Below are 22,774 nucleotides of genomic sequence, written 5' to 3' on the forward strand. Positions count from 1 at the left end.
GAATGCATAGTGTCAGGATCTGAGCTAGTGGCTGTCAGTGTGAGATCAAGTGATGATGTTTCTTTGTCTTCACTGTCTTCTTCCACTTCCACCTGGCCAGGTTGCAGTTCTTGAGTATCTGAAAGGAGAAAGGCACAATGGTAGGGTTGTGGCGAGTGGAGGAGGGGGAAAGTAAGAGATGTATATCTTATACGATCTGCAGCTTCTAAATCAGAAGAGATTGTGGGATGAGGGGAAAGTGGGATGTGAGATGGAGGATTAGGTTTGAGGATTCTGTTGTCTTCTGGCCACAGCCTCAGCAATGGCAGCATCAGTGATGGCTAGCATCGTCTTCTCCATCGGGGTAAGGATATGCACCCGCTGCCAGATAGCACCTGCTGCCTCCAGTTATGTGCCACCTTTCCCTCAAAGAGAGCAAAAGGTAGTCAGTGAGTGTTGTGCACTGTGTTTGGGTGATGTGGCTGTTATCGTTGAATAGCTAGCAGTGTGTGCAAACTGTGAAATGTGGGTGTGAGGCAATAGTGAGCGTGAGGTGATGCTATGAATGTTGGGTATAAGTCCTGATTCATCAAGGTAGTTGATAGGTGACTGATGAGGTGATGTTGCATTGAGCACTGGCTGAGGCCAGTGATGCCTTGGTGGGATATGGCAGTTGAAGATGCATTCACTGACCTTGACCACTCGTGAGGTCATTGGCCTTATTGCAGAACAGTATCCGCGCTCTAAGTTCTTGGCTCCTAGCATTGACTTTTTTCTTCTTTGAGTGTTTTGTCAAAATATGTGTTAACACCTTCATTCTGGTTAATAATGAAAATGATGACAAACTACATCGGAACTGTGCCTTAAGCAATTAAACCTGAAATGCAGCCTTTTCTTTATGAAAGGTCTTTCTTAGGATACGAATTATTGTAATATTGACACACTATGAAAAAATAGCTTATTATGTTATTTCCTTTGAACAAAACATTTATTTTGAAAAGGAAAATGTACCAAAAGGGAGGGAAAATAAAAAGGTTAATTATTGTGTAGCAGGCGCTGATTACTTTTGATAAATAAATATCTGTAATGTCAGCCAACCTTGCCTCGGGTCAAAGCTCTCCTCCTCACTTCAGAAACCAGAATGGTTGAAGTCAGTGCTCAAAATTACTTTTCAGCAGGAAACAGAATTGTTTGCCCAACATGTAGTACAACCGAACATTTATTTATCTTTCTTCATATTAAGTAATTCATTATTCAATTTACTGGCTATGAAAGTTAGAATTTCTTTTTAGACAATAGTGCAAATCTAGTTTGTAGCAAGTTGGCAGAAGAAGAAATGCCTGTGCCCCTTGCCCCACCCATAGTTTTAAGAATCAAAAATTACTTATCTTAAAATAGGTTTCTGCTGGCCCTTAGTAAAGATGTGAGCATGAACACAGAATGGTGCTTTATGTTAACACAAGATATTCTGAGGCAAGGTCTCAACCTGAAAAATTAATTTGCTTTTTTCAGATACTGACAGACGTGTTTTGTTTTTCCAGGGTATTCTAATATTTTCATTTAATCTTAGGCTTTCTACACTTAATTGACCTACAAAAATCAAACAATGTATTTTTCAAATGTCAATAACTTACATGACATTTGCCGAATTAGTCACCCCAGCAATAGCATTTGTGCAACTTGACACTTCAGAATAATGTGTAACCAGACAGTTTTTTAAATTCATTCTTGCCAGAAATTCAGTATAGAGTTGGGTATTTAATTTAGAGAATATTGAGTGACTTTCATCAGATAAAACTAAACTACCTACCTCTGTTCCTTCATTTACTTTACAGGGCACTCCTTCCTGTTTATTTTACTCTTTATTTTCCCGAATGACATCTCATCACGATATGCTGCATCCTCTTATGCAGTGCTTCAGTTCCCTCACACATTTTATATTCTATCAGGATTCCATGTGAAAATGTCAAAAATGATAATTGAGACATGCAATAGTAATCCTTAAAAAAAGTTTGTTCTTGGGATGTGGAAGATGCTGCAAAGCTGCACTAATTGCCCATGCCACAATGCCCTGAGAAGGTCATGGTGGGTTACCTCCTTGAACCACTGCACTTGTGGTGATGGTACGCCCACAGTGATATAAGGTAGGAAATTCCAGGATATTGATCCAGTAACCTATGTCCAAGTCAGGATGGTGTGTGACTTGCAGGTAATGGTGTTTCAATAACATTGTTGCTCATATTCTTCTGAGTGGTAGAGATCACAGGGAAAGCATGTGACATTGGCATTACTTTAATAAGCTACTACAGAGTATCCTGTAGATGGTACACACTGCAGCCAGAATGTATACAGGGGCAACAACGTAACCATTTTGTACACTTCAGTCAATGTTTTTAGTAATCTTTTTTGTATGTTTTCAGTTCCACCTATTTCAAACTCTGATCTTCCTTACTGATAACATCTGTGCTCACATACAAGAGTGTCAAGAAGGATAATAAATATACTGCATCCAAATAAATATTAAGTTATAAAGGTGTTTATTTTATGGATCTGCACATTATAATACTGTTTTAAATGTAACTATTCTAAGTTAATTGATAGTGATTCAAAACTAAGATATAGACCTCTAAATTGTTAGAAGATAAAAGTTCTGCTTCAAGGATGAAGCAAAGATTTCTAACCTGAGTTCAACCAATTAATTTGCAGCTAGATGGCAAATGGGTAAACAACAAAACTGAGCACATTTAAACAAACAGATAAAAGACTGGTAGTGGTGCTGCAAGTTACATAGGAAATTTAAACATATAAACTTTTTAATTAATGGTGCTGAGTATGTATGATAATTCTGTATTGAAGAAGAAATGATCAGAAAAATGTTCAAGACTGGTCAATTGCTATCTTTTCCATGAAAAACATTAATGCTACAATGAGGAAAATGATCAGAATATGTGTAAAGTAACACCAATTTCTGTTGCATGTCTTTACTGATTATTATGTTAGATTCTACATTTAATAATTTCTTTTTTCATCACCATGTCTTACTGTGAAATTATTATACATAGAATAAATAGAAATAATCTTCTGATGTTACTTCAACACTGTGACAGAAACCACACCTGCCAAAATGAAACATATTAATTTTGTCATATGGAACATTATTTTTGAACTGTTACTGGATTTGAAAGAACTTGTTGAAAAAGACCATAACAGTGGCTGAAAACATGGCACATTTGCATTCTAAAAGACAGTTGCATGAAGAAGACAATGAGAGTACTCCCTGATTCAATTAACCAGATGGATTTTTATCAATAGTGATGATCAAGAGACATTGAGATTCACTGAGCCAGTATTCCACTCCCCCCCCCCCCACCCCCATTGAGAGTGTCTGATAAGCTTGAAGGAATCCACAAATCTCGTAGGCGAGGCTGCTCTAAACAAGGAACCAGTCACATGGCTAACCTGCTGGCCAACCTGGGGTATTTTTTGAATTGTACCTGACACAGAACAGTGTTTGGAAGAGACTGCAACTGAACTTGAAGAAGAGAGCATCTCCCTCTCTCTTTCTCCCTCTCTCTGACGCAAAGTTCCAGGGATCCATGGAAGTAACTTAAGCCTCAAGACAGAAGACCAGCGAAACAAGTTTGAAAGTATGCACTGGGCTCCAATGAGAACTGCAAGACTTAACTTCAGTCAAAGACTTTACATCCAATCCAAAACCAGTAACTGAACTCCAGCTATTACCTCAAACCTTTCCCCTTCTTTCTCCTCCTCTGTCTCTATTTGTGTGTGTGTGTGTATGCATGCAAGTGTGGTTGCGTCGCGTATTTTTAATAGTTCTAACTGCATTCGAGTTTTAAGGTTAATAAACTTACACCTTGTTGTGTCGGTGGTGGAGGGAGTGAATGTTTGTCGATGGGATGCCAATCAAGCGAGCTGCTTTGTCCTAGATGGTGTCGAGCTTCTTGAGTGTTGTTGGAGCTGCACCCATCCAGGCAAGTGAGAGTATTCCATCAAACTCCTGACTTGTGCCTTGTTGATGTTAGACAGGCTTTGAGGAGTCAGGAGGTGAGTTACTCGCTGCAGGATTCCTAGCTTCTGACCTGTTCTTGTAGCCACAGTATTTATATGGCTACTGCAGTTCAGTTTTTGGTCAATGGTAACCCCCAGGATGTTGATAGTGGGGGATTCGGCGATGGTAATGCCATTGAATGTCAAGGGGAGATGGTTAGATTCTCTCTTGTTGGAGATGGTCATTGCCTGGCACTTGTGTGGTGCGAATGTTACTTGCCACTTATCAGCCCGAGCCTGGATATTGTCCAGGTCCTGCTGCATTTCTACACGGACTGCTTCAGTATCTGAGGAGTCGCGAATGGTGCTGAACATTGTGCAATCATCAGCGAACATCCCCACTTCTGACCATATGATTGAAGGAACGTGAATCAACAGAAAATGGTTGGGCCTAGGACACTACCCTGAGGAACTCCTGCAGCGATATCCTGGAGCTGCGATGATTGACTTGCAACAACCACAACCATCTTCCTTTGCGCTAGGTATGACACCAACCAGTGGAGAGTTTTCCCCCTGATTCCCATTGACTCCAGTTTTGCTAGGGCTCCTTGATGCATAATCGGTCAAATGCTGCCTTGATGTCAAGGGCAATCACTCTCACCTCACCTCTTGAGTTCAGCTCTTTTGCCCATGTTTGAACCAAAGCTGTAATGAGGTCAGGAGCTGAGTGGCCCTGGCGGAACCAAATTGAGTGTCACTGAGCAGGTTATTGCTAAGCAAGTGCTGCTTGATGGCACTGTTGATGACACCTTCCATCACTTTCCTGATGATTGAGAGTAGACTGATGGGGCGGTGATTGGCCAGGTTGGACTTGTCCTGCTTTTTGTGTACAGGACGTACCTGGGCAATTTTCCACATTGCAGGGTAGATGCCAGTGTTGTAGCCGTACTGGAACAGCTTGGCTGGGGTGCAGCAAGTTCTGGAGCACAGGTCATCAGTACTATTGCCAGAATATTGTCAGGGCTCATAGCCTTTGCAGTATCCTGTGCCTTTAGTCATTTCTTGATATCACGTGGAGTGAGTCTAATTGGCTGAGGTCTGGCATCTAGTTTGCCTGTGGACGGGGTTGACCTGCTCCTAGGTAATGGTCTGGCAGTAGCGAAAGAGAGACCGCAGGGGGTCAAAGAGTCAGGGCAGTGGCAGGAGATGGTCCCCTGCAGTTCCCCTAAATGTGTAGTGAATGGGGCCACGATCAAACCAGCTCCCCCAGAGGAGACTGAATTGGCACTGCAGGCAGTTGACCATGAGGTTTGTCTGTCTGAGACTTTCTTTGGAAAGTTCGAGGACCCAGAGAATTAATTAAATGAATCTTCCCTAGCTGAGGCTCAGTGAGCAGACCCAGTACTGAGAGAGTTGCACAGGCTGTCCAGTCTGAAATTGAAGCAGAGGGAGTCTCTGTTTGCTACTATTTAAAGAATGAGGTACTGTTGAGGAAGTGGAGTTCTCCTCACAGACCTGAGGACAGAGAGTGGACAGTGGTTCACCAGTTAGTGGTGCCGCAGAGGTACTGGAGAGAAATATTAAGGATGGTCCATGAGATTACAATGGCTGTACATGTCGGTATACGAAAAAAACAATGCCCGTATAAGACAGCAGTTTGACTGGCCAAAACTCCACAAAGATGTGATGGAGTACTGTAGGAGTTGCCACATGTGCCAGGTTGAGGGGAAACCCCAATCTACAGTGAAATCTGCACCCCTAAGTCCTGTTTCGGTGTTTGGAGGACCCTCCAGCAGAGGGCTGGTGAATTGTAAGGGATCACTCCCAAGAACAAGGGCTGGCAAAAAGTTAGAGAGGAAAGGGGAAACAGGGACAAAGAGGACAGGTTAAAGGAGATCCAACCCCGAAATGTTGGAAAAATTAGACCCCACATCCTCCTATGTAAATGCAGACACCAGAAGCACCCCACCAGAGTTGCTAACAGCACTTACAGAAACCTGCAAAGACAAAGAAAAAACTCGAGAACAGATAAACGGTGAGAGTGATGCCTCACCTAGTCCAAGTGCCACAGGGGAGTACAGTGGAATATGGACAAATATCTGCAAGCAGGAGTGTCCCAGAGGACAAAGGGAAGATTAGCAAAGAATCCTCCCCCACAGACAGGAGAAAAGGGAACCAACCATACCCTAAAGTGAAAAGCCCTTGCATGATCCAAACACTGAAAGAGAGATCAGAGTGGATCCACCCACTGCCGACTCTCATGAGCAGAACTCCAAACCAGGGCTAATTAAATCTAACACTCCCCCTGCAGACCTCAACAGGAACAAAGGCACCCGAGGCAGTCATGGAAATGTTCAAACTGCAAACCTCTCCAAAAATCACATGTTTATTGGGATGCCCATTCCCAACATATTGCAGGCTGATAGTGAAAGTTCCCCTTTGGGCAACACATAACTATCTCAGACCCACCTCAAGGGAAAAGAGGCAGTTTAAAGCAGCACTGCTACAAAGGAAAGACGAGCTGTAACAATTTGTAGGATTTCTGAATGAATGTGTGTTTTCCTGTACTTTCTCTTCTTTCTATTTTTTATAATGAAATGCTTTCCTAATATCACATTTCATTCCACAGGATGTGGAGGTGTGACGGAAATCACACCTGCCAAAATGAAACATATTAATTTCGTCATATGGAACATTATTTTTGAACTGTTACTGGACTTGAAAGAACTTGTTTTAAAAGACCACAGCAGTGGCTGAAAACATGGCTGTACATTTGCATTCTGAAAGACAGTTGCATGAAGAAGACAGTGTCAGCACTCCCTGATACAGTTAGCCAGATGGATTTTTATCAATAGTGCTGATCAAGAGACATTGAGAGTCATTGAGCCAGCATTCCACCCCCCGAACCCACCCCCCCCCCACCCCGCCCGACTAAGAATGTCTGATAAGTTTGAAGGAATCCACAAATCTCGCAGGCAAGGCTGCTCTAAACAAGGCGCTAGTCATATGGCTAACCTGCTGGCCAGCCTGGGGGTGTTTTGTATTGTGCCTGACACAGAACAGTGTTTGGATGAGACTGCAACTGAACTTCAAGAAGAGAGCATCTTCCTGTCTCTCTGTCTTTCTCTCTCTCACGCCAAGTTCCAGGGATCCATGGAAGTAACTTAAGCCTCAAGACAGAAGCCCAGTGAAACAAGTTTGAAAGTGTGCACTGGGCCCCAACGAGAACTGCAAGACTTAACTTCAAAGACTTTACATCCAATCCAAAACCAGTAACTGAACTCCAGCTATTACTTCGAACCTTTCCAGTTCTTTCTCCTCCTCTGTCTCTATTTGCATGTGTGTTAGAGTTTTAAGGTTAATAAACTTGAACCTTGTTTAAATCTGAGAAAACCTGTCTGTTTGATTTCTTTGCAATCACAATTAGAGAGCAGAAAGCAACGACTCACTGAGTGGGAAGCTAAAAACAAGGTATTTTAAAAGTTAAACCCTGTCACAGCAAAACCAGGAAAAGCCTGAGAGGGGAGCCCTAGACCCCTGCCTCACCTGGTCATAACAACATCAACAAATAAGTTAGTTGCTTTCTATTGTGAATCAAAATAAGGTTACATTATGTTTCATTATCTCATTGTAATGCTGTTACAAATTTTCACCAGATCATTCAGGATCTTGCTTTGCAGACTCACAGATGTAATACTTTTAAAAGTAAGCAATAAGATGAGAAAGCTTTTATTTTTTAGCCTTTTGTACATATTTTAAAAATGATAATCATTTTGTGAACATTTTCTCATCTGTTTTGCCAGTTTATTTGCCCTTTTTACTGAAGGGATATTTATTTGATTATTCAGAGTGTTTCAGCTGAAGTGTTTGAAAATGCTGTTTGCATTACCTATGCCACATGTAGATAATAGACTGTCAGCCTAGAAAAAGATTCTTATATTTCTGTAACAGATGTTCACTATCTCTATGAATAATTTATTCTGCACAGTACAAAATGTGTTTGCTTTCACATATATTTTGGTTAAGTTTAGTATGAATTCATCTAACAATAGAACACTGGTATTCATAATGATTGACCATGTAATCTTTTACAGGCAAAACTGGAACATCCAGTCTGCCAGGAATTCACTGTGGAAAATATGCTTTCAGTGCTGCCTACTTTTCCAAAAGGTGCCAACCAACGTCAGGCGAAGAGGGCTGTTGAGGCCTTAGTGAGAGCAGCTAACTACTCCAGGTTAATGGCTATGCAGCAGGTGATCAAGCTAAAACTTGTGAGAGTATTGTGCAAGAAATAGATTTAAGATTATAATAGCCTAAAAATGCACTGCCATAGTTGTGAACTTTAGAACTGAATGTCTTATTTTTCTGCTTTGATAACCTCACTTCCCAGTGTTTACCTCTGTGCCAATTTGATTCAGGTATTATCACTCAACTCTCTGAGGGTTCAGGTCCTACTCCTGGATTTGGGCGGAGAATCTAGGCTGAGTGCAGTATTGAGGGAATGCTAGATTGTTCAAGCTGTCATCCTTTGGGTGAGATGCTAAAATAAGGCCCCGTCAGGTGGATGTTAAAAATCTATTGCGTTACTTGAAGAAGAGCATGAAGTTCTCTGGTGTCCTGACTAATTTTCATCCCAAAAACAGATTAATGTTATTTTGTGGGAAATTGCTGCCCCTTTTACATACACAACAGGCCCCAGCTACCTCACCATAGAGAAGGCCCTTGAGTATGCGACCGTCTTCCATCCTGCGATGTCTCTGATTCAACAAAGCCACCTCTGTTTGATTAGTGCCAATACACTTGGGAGCTCTGCCTTTGAGAGGACAGCCGCATTTGTGATTTTGCCCTGTCAGGATATACCCATAATGCCCCGCAGACAGTGAAGATGGAAATTATTGAGCTTCTTTTCCTGGTAGCTGTAAGTCGCCCATGTTTCACAGCCATACAGCAAGGTGCTGAGAACACAGGCCTTATAAGCCATCAGCTTGGTCCTAAGGGTCAGCTTGGTGTTATCCCATGCGCGTTTTGCGAGTCGGCCAAAGGTGGTAGCTGCTTTCCCTGTGCTTGTATCAAGTTGTGCATCAAGGGACAGATTGTCTGTCACCATGGACCCAAGGTAGCAGAATTTGCCAACCACTTCCAGTGGGGTGTTATTTAGTGTGATCAGGGGCAGAGATTCAACACCTTGTCCCATGACCATGGTTTTCTTGACGCTTATAGTCAAGGAGAACATGTTACTGGCATGGGAGAGACAGTCCATGAGTCTTTGTAGCTGGGTTTCCATGTGAGCGATTAGCGCAGCATTGTCAGCATAGATGAGTTCTCTTCTCAGGACGTGATGTGTTTTTGTCTTCGCTTTCAGCCTTGTGGAGCTTGCTGTCTGACCTAGTGTGCAAGTAAACTCCTTCCATTATCTGCAGGAAAGGCAAAGGTCAGGAGCATGGAGAAGAAAATGCCAAATAGAGTGGGGGCTAGAATGCAATCCTGTTGCACTCCATTCTTCACTCCGAATCTGTCAGAAGTGGAGCCATAAAACTGTACAGTGCAGTTCGTGTTGTCATGGAAGGAGCTGATAAGACTGAGGAGCTTCAGTGGACAGCCAATTTTCCCAAAATCTTGTCAAGCCCTGCTCTGCTGACAGTGTTGAATGCCTTAGCGAGATCTACAAAAGTAAGGTAAAGGGATATACTCTGTCACCTACATTTCTCCTGTAGTTGATGTATATCCACAGTAGATCTGCCAGCATGGAAACTGCACTGTGCTTCCAGGTACACTCAGTCTGCAAGTAAATGGAGTCTTTTTAGTATGACCCGAGCAAAGGCCTTGCCTGTGATGCTGAGGAGTGAGATGCCCCTGTAGTTGTTGCAGTCTCCTCTGTCACCTTTGTTTTTATGTAGTGGGATGATTTTGACGTCATGCATCTCTTGTGGAACAGAGCCTACTTTCGAACCAAGCCTACTTTCCAGCAGAAAAGGAGAAGGTCATAAAGGTGTGGAAGTAACGGGACTTTCCGTGCTTGAGCAGTTTGGCTGGGATTCCGTCCTTGCCCTTCTGTTCGTTAGGCCTTCTCGAGCTCCAGTGATGAGGGGTCTTCATCTATTTCATCCATGACAGGAGGTTTCAGGAGAGCGTCAAGCACAGGCTGGGAGATGTCTGACTCACAGAAGTACAGCTCACAGTAGTGTTCAGAACAGCGGGACACCTGTTTACTTCTGTCAATGAGTACTTCACCATCTGCTCATTTCAAGGGAGCAACTTTGATGACGGCGGGGCCAAGCGCCCTCTTGATTTGTTCATACATAGCTCGTAGATTTCCTTTGTTGCGTGCATTTTGGTTTTTTTTGACAAAATTGATCCAATTTTTTTTGCACAGTATCTCCCTGTCCTTTGCACGGCTGTCTTGGGTGCTTTCAGGTTGTGCAGTGTCATAGCAGTTGTGTTTATGTTGTAGGAACATAGGAGCATATGAACATATGAATTAGGAGCCGATGTAGGCCATTCAGCCCCTCGAGCCTGCTCCGCCATTCAATAAGATCGTAGCTTTTCTGTTGGTGTTTCGAATTCCACACCCCCATCTACCCCGATAACCCTAATTCCCTTGCCTAACAAGAATCTATCTACCTCCACCTTAAAAATATTCAATGCTTTCGCCACCTTCTGAGGCAGAGAGTTCCAAAATAGCACAACCCTCTGACAGAAAAAATTTCTCCTCATCTCTGTCCTGAAGGTTCTGGACTCACCCACAATAGGAAACATCTTCTCCACATCCACCTTGTGAAGACTGTTCAGGATCTTACAAACTTCAATCAAGTCTCCCCTCACTCTTCTAAACACCAGTATAAACAAGCCCAGTCTGTCCAACCTTTCCTCATACGACAACCTGCTTATTCCAGGTATCAATCTAGTAAACCTCCTATGAGCCGCCTCCAGCACATTTACATCCTTCCTTAAATAAAGAGACCAAAACTGCACACAGTATTCAAGATGTGGTCTCACCAATGCCCTGTATAATTGAAGCATAACATCCTAACTTTTATTTTCAATTCCTTTCATAATAAAGGATAGTATTCCATTGCTCGAGTCGCTCTGAACAGGCTCCAGAAGCTGGCCGAGCGCCCACACTTTTTGGGACTTTCTTCTTCCTGCTGCTTTCACATGCGTTCAAGTCCTCTGAAGAAGGAATTTTCCTCCACACAAGATCAGGGGGCAGGTTGTTCAACCTTACCCGTCTAAGAGCGAAGTCCAAAGTACGGAAAGTCCTCATCAGGGAACTCCTCTTTGCTGACGATGCTGCTTTAACATCTCACACTGAAGAGTGCCTGCAGAGTCTCATTGACAGGTTTGCGGCTGCCTGCAATGAATTTGGCCTAAACATCAGCCTCAAGAAAACGAACATCATGGGGCAGGACGTCAGAAATGCTCCATCCATCATTATTGGCGACCATGCTCTGGAAGTGGTTCAAGAGTTCACCTACCTAGGCTCAACTATCACCTCAACTGTCTCTAGATGCAGAAATCAACAAGCGCATGGGAAAGGCTTCCACTGCTATGTCCAGACTGGCCAAGAGAGTATGGGAAAATGCCGCACTGACACGGAACACAAAAGTCCGAGTGTATCAGGCCTGTGTCCTCAGTACCTTGCTCTATGGCAGCGAGGCCTGGACAACGTATGTCAGCCAAGAGCGACGTCTCAATTCATTCCATCTTCGCTGCCTCCGGAGAATACTTGGCATCAGGTGGCAGGACCGTATCTCCAACACAGAAGTCCTCGAGGCGGCCAACATCCCCAGCTTGTACATACTACTGAGTCAGCGGCGCTTGAGATGGCTTGGCCATGTGAGCCGCATGGAAGATGGCAGAATCCCCAAAGACACATTGTACAGCGAGCTCGCCACTGGTATCAGACCCACCGGCTGACCATGTCTCCGCTTTAAAGACGTCTGCAAACGCGACATGAAATCCTGTGACATTGATCACAAGTCGTGGGAGTCAGTTGCCAACGTTCGCCAGAGCTGGCGGGCAGCCATAAAGACGGGGCTAAAATATGGCGAGTCGAAGAGACTTAGTAGTTGGCAGGAAAAAAGACAGAGGCGCAAGGGGAGAGCCAACTGTGCAAAAGCCCCGACAAACAAATTTCTCTGCAGCACCTGTGGAAGAGCCTGTCACTCTAGAATTGGCCTTTATAGCCACTCCAGGCGCTGCTTCACAAACCACTGACCACCTCCAGGCGCTTACCCATTGTCTCTTGAGACAAGGAGGCCAAAAGAAGATTCTATTAGCCTTCTTTATTACCTGCTGTATCTGCATACAACTTTTTGTGACTCATGCATTAGAGCACCCAGATCTCTCTGTACCTCGGAATTCTGCAGTCATTTTCCGTTTAAGTAATATTCTGCTTTTTTATTCTTCCTGCCAAAGTGAACAACTTCACATTTTCCCACATTATACTCCATCTGCCAGATTTTTGCCCACTTACTCAACCTATCTATATCAGTCTGCAACCTCCTTATGTCCTCTTCACAACATACTTTCTGACCTATCTTTGTGTCATTTGCAAATTTAGCTACCATGCCATCGCTCCCCTCATCTAAGTCATTGATATAAATTGCCCCAGCACAGATCCCTGCGGGACACCACTCGTCACATCCTGCCAATCAGAAAATGACCCATTTATGCACACTGTTCTCTGCCAGCTAGTCAATCTTCTATCCATGCTAATATGTTACCCCCTACTCATGAGCTCCTACTTTGCGTGACAACCTTTTATGTGGCACCTTGTTAAATGCCTGCTGGAACTCCAAGTACTGTATGTCACTAGGCTCCCCTTTATACACAGCACATGTCACTCCTTCAAAGAACTCCAACAAATTGGTTAAACATGATTTTCCTTTCACAAAACCATGCTGATTGTACCCAATTACCTTGAGTGTTTCTAAGTGCCCAGCTACAACCTCCTTAATGATCGATTCTAACACTTTCCCCACGACAGACGTCAAGCTAACTGGCCTATATTCTGCCTCCCCCCTTTCTTGAATAGAAGGGTTATATTTGCTACTTTCTAGTTTGATGGAACCTTTCCAGAATCCAGCGAATTTTGTAAAATTAACACCAATGCATCTACTATTTAATTAGCCACCTCTTTTAAGACCCTAGGATGAAGCCCATCAGGACCCGGGGACTTGTCAGCCCACGGCTTCATCAGTTTGGTCAGTACTGCTTCCCTGGTGATTGTAATTTTACCAAATTCCTCTCTTCCTTCCGCCTCCTGATTTCCAGCTATTGTTGCAATGCTTTTTGTATTCTTTATAGCTCCCCATTCTCACTCTCTGGAGGACCAACACTCACTTTACTTACTCTTTTCCTTTTTAAATACCTGTAGAAACTCTTGCTATCTGTTTTTACATTTCTAGCTAGCTTCTTCTCATACTCTAATTTCTTTCTCTTGATTAACCTTTTAGTCATTCTCTGCTGTTCTTTATATTCTGACCAATCATCTGAACTGCCACTCATCTTTGTGCAATTATATGCCTTTTCCTTAAGTTTGATGCTTTCCTTAACTTCTTTAGTTAACCTCGAATGATAGGTCCTCCCCTTACAGTTTTTCTTTATAGTAAGAATATACTATTCTGAGTATTCTGAATTATTCCCCTAAATGTCTGCCACTGCTTCTCTATTGATTTATCTCCTAGCCTGGTAACCCAGAAAACTTCAGCTAGCTCAGCTTTCATGCCCACATAGTTGCCCTTATTCAAGTCTAAAATACTTGTCTTAGACTCACTCTTCTCTCTTTCAAACTGGATGTAAAATTCAATCATATTGTGGTCGCTGCCAACTAGAGGTGCCTTTACTCTGAGGTCATTAATTAATCCTGTTACATTACATAATACCAAGTCTAATATAACCTGCTCTCTGGTTGGTTCCAGAACGTGCTGCTCTAAGAAACTATCTCAAAAGCATTCTATGAACTCCTCATCCAGGCTACTATTGCCAATCTGATTTTTCCAGTTTATATGTAGATTAAAATAACTCATGATTATTGCCGTCCTTTTATCACAAGCACCCAATATTTCTTCTTGTATACTTCGTCCTACATTTGTGATTACTGTACGGTGGCCTGTAGACCACTCTCATTCGTGACTTCTTTCCCCTAATATTCCTCATCGTCACCCAAACCGATTCTACATCCTGATGATCTGAACCAAGGTCATCTCTAACTATTGCACCAATGCCATCCTTGATTAACAGTGCAACCCCTCCACTTTTAACTAGCTTCCTATTCTTCTTGAATGTCATATACCCCTCAATATTCAGGACTCAATCCTTGTCATCCTACAGCCAGTTTGTCTACTTTGTTATGAATGCTATGTGCATTCAGATACAGAGCCTTTAGTTTTGTCTTTTTGTTATCTTTGTAACATCTAGTCTTGTCTGTTGATGTGGTGTTAGGTTTTTTCATTCTGTCCCTTCCTGCCATTCTCTGACCTTCATTTCCCGTATTACTATTCTGCTCTCCTGCCTTGACTCTACCCCTTGACCCAGGCTTGAACACCCTCTACCCTTGTTTAGTTTCAAGGCCTCTCTACTTCGCTAGTTATACAGTTTGCTAGAACACTGGTCCCAGCACTGTTCAGGTACAGACCGTCCCGACGGTACAGCCTCCACATTCCCCCGTATTGGTGCCAGTGACCAACAAACCGAAACCCACTTCTCCCACACCCACCCTTGAGCCACGTATTCATTTCACTAATCTTATGTGCCCTCTGCCATTTGGCATGTGGCTCAGGTAATAATCCAGAGATTATTACCTTTGAGGTTCTGCTGTTCAATTTGGTGCCATTCAGCCCATTAAGCCTGCCCCGCCATTCAATATGATAATGGCTGATCATCCACTTCAATGCCTTTTCCCCACACTATCCCCCTATCCCTTTATATCAGTGGTATTTAGAAATCTGTCAATCTCTACTTTAAACATACTCAATGACTGAGATTCCACTGCCCTCTGGGATAGAGAATTCCAAAGATTCACAACCCTCTGAGTCAAGGAATTTTTCCTCATCTCTGTCCTAAGTGGTTTCTCCCTTATTTTGAAATGTTGTCCCTGGGTTCTAGACTTCCCAACCAGGGGAAACATCTTACCTGCATCTACCCTGTCTATCCCTTTAAGTATTTTGTAGCTTTCAATGAGATCACCTCTCATTCTTCGAAACTCTAGAGAATACAGGCCCAGTTTCCCCAATCTCTCTTCATAGGGCAGTCTTGCCATCCAGGGAACAAGTCTGGTGAACCTTCGTTGCACTCCCTCAATGGCAATAATATCTTTCCTAAGGTAAGGGACCAAAACTGCAGACAGTACTCCAGGTGTGGTCTAACCAAGGTTCTATACAATTGAAGCCTAACTTCACTACTCATGTACTCAAATCCTCTTGTGATAAAGGCTAACATACCATCAGCCTTCTTAATTGCTTGCTGCACCTGCACATTAGCTTTCAGTGACTTATTGACAAAGACACCCAGGTCCCTTTGTACATCCTGCCCATTTACCTCCTCTCTCCTCACTATCTCAGGCCCCAAACACTCCTTTCAGGTGAAGCAGCGGTTTACTTGTACTTCTTTCAATGTAGTATACTGTATTCGCTGCTCACAGTCCCCCCATTTTACTTTCATTTTTAGTTATTTTTTCTTCTTTGTTTTACATTTTTTACAATCTTTATTTTGCATTTATTTCATTTCATCTTAGTTTGTTCAGTTTGCTTACTCACTGTTTTTTTTCAGGTTTGCACTTGCTGCTGTTCAATATTCAGTGCATTAACACCTAATCTGTACTAATGCTTTGTCTTTCAACACACCATTAACATATTGTTTGCCTTTGCTCCATGACCTTTTGGTCAGCTATGTGGCCTGGTCCAATCTACACCTCCTTTGTTATCTCTTGCCCCACCCCTACCTCACTTGCTTATAACCTGTGACTTTTCTAATATTTGTCAGTTCCGAAGAAGGGTCACTGACCCGAAACGTTAACTCTGCTTCTCTTTTCACAGATGCTGCCAGACCTGCTGAGTGGTTCCAGCATTTCTTGTTTTTATCCTTTTGTACAACTACGCTTTCTAATCTCTTACCATTTAAGAAATACTCTGCACGTCTATTCCTCCTACCAAAATGGATAATGTTAAGTTTTTCCACATTACATGTTGTGCATCATGTAGGCTTCGTTTTTTGCATCAATGACAGATATCATCTCGGCTGAGTAGGTCTCAAATCAGCCCTTTTCATGGGTTCTGCCTTTACCAAATGATTATTCTGCTGCTTCATAGTTGATTGAGCTTAGTGACAGTATTTGGCATCATTGCTTATGCAAGGGGTTTTGATGTGTGGCTGGCTGACCTGTTTGGAGCTGTGGAACTTTCGGGGGTGCACCTTCACTCTTCTGCTGATAAGAGAGTGGTTGGTATCGCAATCTGCACTATGGTAGGTGTGGATGTGAAGAACACTGGGCAGATTGGGCCTCCTCGTGATGACTAGGTCTAGTTGGTACCAATGTCCAGACCTTGGACGATGCCATACCACCTTGTGACGATGTCTGCCCTAGAACAAGGTGTTGGTGATGCAGAATTAATTCAGGGCACAAAGCTCAAGAAGGCATTGTCCGTTATCATTGATGTTGCCCACCTCATGATGACTAGGGCACGTTGGCTATGAATCACTGTCTGCTCCAACATGTGTGTTGAAGTCACCCAGGATGAATAGCCTCTCGCCATTTGGGATGTTCCTCAGAACCTAAGGAGTCATAGAAATGCACTTTATCTGAGATGCTGGCGTTCAGAGTTGGTGCGTAGACGCATTTGATGTTGACAGTGCCTCCATCAGATTATAGCCACAGGGAAATGAGGCGCTCCGAGGTTGCTACTGGTGGCTCAATTGACTGCATCAGCTGGTTACTCACTTGGTTGCCTACACCATGCTCAAGGTGATCATTAGCACTCTTTCCATGCCAGTAGAAGGTGTGATTAGCATCTCGAATAGAGCCTATGTCGGCTAATCTGGTTTCTTGTAGAGCGGCAATGTCAACACCAAGCTTGAACAGCTCACGGTCAATCAGGACTGTCTTGCATACACTAGCTATGGATTGTGGGTCATTTTTCATTCCAGGGCACATAGTCCTCACATTCCAGCTTCTAAGATGAAAGTTTACCTTTCTCCTAGCATCTGCAGCCCCACTCTTGACCTCGTAGGCTGATGTCCAGAGGAAACACTAAAGTCTATATGTCTGAGGCCTATTTGATTGCAGAGGTCGCCAGAAGGTGCTAACTTGAGGGAAACATCAATCACCTAATGGGACTCAACTCCAGATTTTGTCAGATTTACTCCCTTAGCCATTAGCGCTTGATGTTGTCGTTGTTAATGCTGCAGATACCAACCAGCAGGGTCCAGATTGCCGCAAACGTAGGTGTGATCTTGTCCTCCAGGCGTGCGAAGGGAGCAGCTCCAGGTCACAGCTTCATGCCTCCAGGTTGCCAACTCCAACCCCCCACAAAACCTTCCAGCTACCACACCCTCAGGTGGTCAATTGAGATGACTGTGTTACAAGTGCTTTGTTTTTTTTTAAAAAAAAAATGTGTGCCTTTAAGACTGAGAAAAGGATTTCTCTGGGAACAGTGAATGCTGAACTGGGTGGGGCACTTGCAAAGCAATCTGCTTTTCCAAGGTACTCAGCAAAGAGAAATGACAGTCACTTGACTGATTGCTGGGGAGTTTTTAGTTTCTCGTTTGCAAGAAAAGACCAGTTTTTGGCTGGAACCTGTTCTGGAGACCAGAGCAAGAGAACTCTCTCTGAAAGAAATCAAAAGACCAGTTTGCTGCTCGAAGGGGCAGGAAGACAGCCCAGAAACTCTTTCTCTTGAAAAATAATTCCTGTATCAAGGGAAATTCTAATTTCTTCATGAAGTTACAAGAACTTTGAAGGAGTTGCAAATCGAAGACATGGAAGCTAAAACCCTTGTTTATGCCCGAAGGGAGAGAAAAGACCCAGGAAGAGGAGTTGCAACACTGTCACTGCTTTGGAGAAAGGCTCCTTTGCTGATAGGAAGCCTGCATTGCTGAAGATGGTCTCCAGTGTCTGAAAAATCTCTACCTCAAGTGTGAGTCCTGTTGCATTGTTGTATTTTTTTGGAAGCTGCTGAAATCTCATGAAAGTTTTTACTGTCAGGCAGGCCCCCATCTGCCAAGAACGAGGCACATTGGTTTTGTCATATGAACATTGATTTTTAGCTGTTGCTGGAGCAAGGAAATGACTTGTTAAACAGATCAGCCATGGCTGGAAAAAGCATTTACATGCTAACAGACATCGAAGTTAAGGAAGTGCATTCCAGGGCCTGCTAAGGAGGATACAATCCACAAGGTCCAGGACTGGTTAGACCAGCTGGTCACATGATTAACTGGCTGTTCCAGGATTTTTTTTTAACTGGCCACAGAATGTTTGAACTCAGAAAGACTGTTTGCTGCTGGACTGAGAAGATCTCTCCTGTCTGCTCTCATCTCTTTCTCACAAACCTCTGAATCCACTGAAGACACAAGAACCCAAAGAGAGAAAAGTCTCCTACAGCAAACAAGGTTTAAGAAGAATACTGGGCCCCAATGAAAAGCAAGATCTATCTACAATCAAGGACTCTACAGTGAGCTCGAAGAACCGTAACAAAAACTCTTCAGATATTGCCTCAAATTTTTCAACATTATTTTTCTTCTGCTCTTGTCTTTCTCCATTTGCATGTGTGTATCGCGTATGCACGCTAGCATGGGCACGTCGTGTATCCATAGGCGTCAACCGATTTAGAGTTTAAGTTCGAGTTTAATAAATTTCAACTTCTTTAAACCTACGAAAATCTGTCTGTGCTGGTTTCTTTGCCTTATAATTGGAAAGTGGTGAACAAGGATTCACCAAGGGGGAGTTAAAAACACAGTGTGTTTAAAATTAAACCCTGTTACGGTAAGACCAGGTGAAGGCTGAGAAGGACCCCTCAACACCTTCCTCACCGGGTCGTAACACTACTGTTGGACTGCTACTTAGAAATCCAAGTAGACCTGTTGCTGCACCTTTTGCTGGGAGATCTGTGTGACGCCTGCTGCAGACGAATTGCCTTGAATGACTACCCACCGTAAACTGTTCATTAATTTCACCTGGAAACTTCGAGTGGCATCTGACTGTTTGACTCTGAGACACTTCACTAATCCGGAAATATTCTACCAGATAACAACCCAGTTATTTTATTATTCCTAAGAAACAATTCTAACTTAAACCAATCTTTTAAAACCGGTTAACCATTGTTTTTTGAATGTATGTATGTGCATGAGGGTTAGGAAGAATAAGAAGTTATAAAATCTGTTCATACATATAGATTTATCTCGCTATCATTTAAAATTGGTTTATTAATAAATAGTTAATTTGTTGTTGTTTAAAGAAACCTGGTTTGGTGTGCTTTACTCTGGGGAATAAATACGGTGTTTAATTTGCTAATTTCTGGTAGGTGGGAAACTTTATTTGATGTGCTTGACCTGTGGAGTAGTGGGACTGAATTAACAGTGCATTACTCCCACCTTGGTCATAACAACTGCAGGTCGCTTAGGAGTGACCTTGACTGGAAGGTACGTATCGATGGGAAGAGTACTGGTGAACCAAGCAAAGGTACACTCACCTGCATATAAATGGATCATACGATCTATGTGCTATTGGGCTGTTTGGATTGCAAGGTGAGTTTTCAGCTTTCACATCACTTCTTTCCTGTACCTTTTGCTTTACTTACCCTCAGTACGATTTATCTGCTTATTAAGGGTGTTATTATTCCCAGTTTTATTTGGATGGAGAAACAGTTGGAGGAAAAGAAGCAGCAAGAATAGCCTCAGCAATGGTGTAGTAGTATTGTGGTTATGTTACTCGACTTGTAAGTTGGAGGCCTGGACTAATACATTCAAATCCCACCATAGGCAGTTGGCGAATTTAAGTTTAGTTAGTTAAATAAAATCTGGAATAAAAAGCTGGTATCAGTAATGGTGATCATAATACTATTGGATTGTCGTGAAAACCTCTCTGATTCATTAATATCCTTTAGCGATGGAAACCTGTCGTCCTCACCCGGTCTGGCCTACAGGTGACTCCAGAACCACAGCAATGTGGTTGAGTCTGAACTGCCCTCTGAAATGGCCTAGTAAGCCACTCAGTTCTGAAGGGCAATTAGGGATGGGCCTTGCCAGAGACACCCACAACACGTGAATGAATAAAAAAACCAGCAAGAGCAGCAGCTGGGCCTGTTAGAAGACATAAGATGAAGAGGCTACTCATGGGAGGCCATATTCAACATACTAGCCAAGAGTCACCTTCTTGGATCTAGCCAAAGAACAGTGCGGCAGGATGCTATGCTTCTCCGTGCAGGCTTTTGAAGACATCTGCAGCCTCTTGCAACAGGACCTACTGGCTGCTAGACCAGGGAACCATGCTTTGTCAGTGACTCTCAAAGTCTTTAACTTATTTGCCATTGCATCCTTCCGGTCTGCAACAGTGGACTTCAGCTGCATCTCCCAGTCTGCAGTACACAGCTACATTAAGCAGGTCATCAACGAACGCCTTGATCGACAGGACTGACTAGTACATCACCTTTGCCATTGACCGTGATGAGCAACATGCAAGAGCTTGGGGATTTGCTGGCTTTCCTTGTGTTCAATGTGTAATTGACTGCACAGGTTGCCATCAGGGTACCAGAATATCAGTCAACAGCCTTTGTGCATAAGAAAGGCTCCCATGCCAATAATGTCCAGGCAGTCTCCAATCTCAGAAACAGGGTGAAGGTGCAAGGTACTCAGGAAGCTGTCACAATGCATTTATCCAATGATAGTCAACCATTCCCCTGACATTCAACCCTTCAATCAGGATGGCTGTTGGGGGACAAGGGATACTTCCTAACGCATGGCTCATGACAACCTCCAGAGCTCCACAATGCCTGAGCAATGCAGAAATATCAAAGCTAGGGGATCACCAGGATAATTACTGCGCACACCATAGGGCTGCTAAAGCCAAAGGACAGGTCTCTTGACTAGTCTTGGAGCTCCCAGCAGTACACTCCAGAAGGGGTCTCCTGCATCAAGAAGTGTTGGGGATCAGTTAATAGCTCAGTGATCCCAATGACATGTTTATCCCCTGCCCTGAACACTTACTCAAATCAATTTGCACTGACAATGCATGATACATCCTTCACCACTTTCTTAATCAGGTAGAGGTAAAAGATCTCACGGCATTATTCAAAGAGAGCAAGGCAGTTTTCCCTGGTATTCTGACCAATATCTATCCTTAATTAGCACCACTAAAGTAGATTATTTGGCCATTATCTCACTGCTGTTTGAGCGAACTTGCTGTGCACAAATTGACTGCCATCTTTCCTACATTACAACAGTAACTACGTTTCAAAAGTAGTTAATTGGCTGTAACGCACTTTGGGATGCCCTAAAGTCATGAAAGGCACTACACAAATGAAAGTTCCTTCCTTCCTTCCTAATCCTGTAGTAAAGAATAATGAAACCATTTACACAGCTTCTCTGTCAATGACAAAATGAAGCCCGGGGTTAAAACTGCCCAAAACTCACACTGACATCCTTTTGGGGACTTCCCTCTTGACCCAGTCAAACAATCCATGCCCCATGTTAAAATCGGCTATTTTCTCTATCTGCAGTCAGACTATTTTCTTTATCCTTCCTTCCATATACTATAATTATATTACAATAATTGGTCCAATTCGTTTGACTGGAGGGTGCAGAGGGAAAATTATCTGCAATCTGCAAGTGTAGACTTGTACCTTGTAGATGGTGAAAAAGCTTTGGAGAGCCAGGAGGTGAATCACTTGCCTAAGATTATCCAGCCTATGATCTCCTCTTGTAGCCACAGTATTGATGTGGCTGTTACAATTAAGTTTCTGCTCAATGGTGACACCCAGGATGTTGATGGTGAGGGATTTAGCAATGGTAATGCCGTTGAATGTCCAAGAGAGTTGGTTAGACTTTCTCTTATTGGAGATGGTCATTGTCTGGCACAAAGGTGACAAGAAACATTCACTCCACATATCAGCCCAAGCCTGAATATCGTCCAGGTCTTTTTGCATGCAGGCATAGGCTGCTTCATTATCTGAGGAGTTTTGAATGGAAATGAACACTGTACAACCATCAATGAACATCGCCACTTCTGACCTTATGATGGAGGGAAGATCATTGATGAATCAGCCGCAGATGGTTGGGCCTAGGACACTGCCCTGAGGAACTCCTGCACTAATGTCGTGGGGTTGAGATGATTGGCCTTCAACAATCAGAGCCATCTTCATTTGAGCCAGATATAACTCCAACCACTGGAGAGTTTTTCTTCTGATTCGCATTGACATAAATTTTACATGGGCTCCTTGATGCCTCACTTGGTCAAATGCTGCCTTGATGTCAAGGGCAATCACTCTCACCTCACACAACACAAAAGCAAAATATTGCTGATGCCAGAAACCTGAAATAAAAACAGAAGATGCTGGAAATATTCAGAAGGTCAGGCAGCATCTGTGGAGAGTGCCCTTAATTAATATGGAGACAGGTTTTCTGTCCACTTAGAGCCAAATGGGGGTGGGGACAGAGTGGGGTCAGATGAAGTGTGGGACTCATTTAGTCACCCCATGACAGCCATCACAGAGACTGCTAGTTGTTCAGAGGGAGTAATCCGGGGTTTGTGCTAAAACCTTCCACTTCACCAGAGATGTCACAGGGGAGCTGGAGG

General features: G+C 43.2%; 1 protein-coding gene across 2 annotated transcripts in view; it reads left to right on the plus strand.

The window, feature by feature from the left end:
- The window catches only part of LOC137369102 (uncharacterized), a 323,628-nt gene that overhangs the window by 246,082 nt on the left and 54,772 nt on the right, over window positions 1-22,774 (plus strand). For both annotated transcript variants that reach the window (XM_068029753.1, XM_068029754.1), the window contains exon 9: window positions 8,082-8,240. In XM_068029753.1, the coding sequence (XP_067885854.1) occupies window positions 8,082-8,240 (159 nt within the window). The remainder of the gene's footprint in view (window positions 1-8,081; window positions 8,241-22,774) is intronic.

This window comes from Heterodontus francisci, chromosome 4, assembly GCF_036365525.1.
Source record: "Heterodontus francisci isolate sHetFra1 chromosome 4, sHetFra1.hap1, whole genome shotgun sequence".
NCBI lineage: Eukaryota > Metazoa > Chordata > Chondrichthyes > Heterodontiformes > Heterodontidae > Heterodontus > Heterodontus francisci.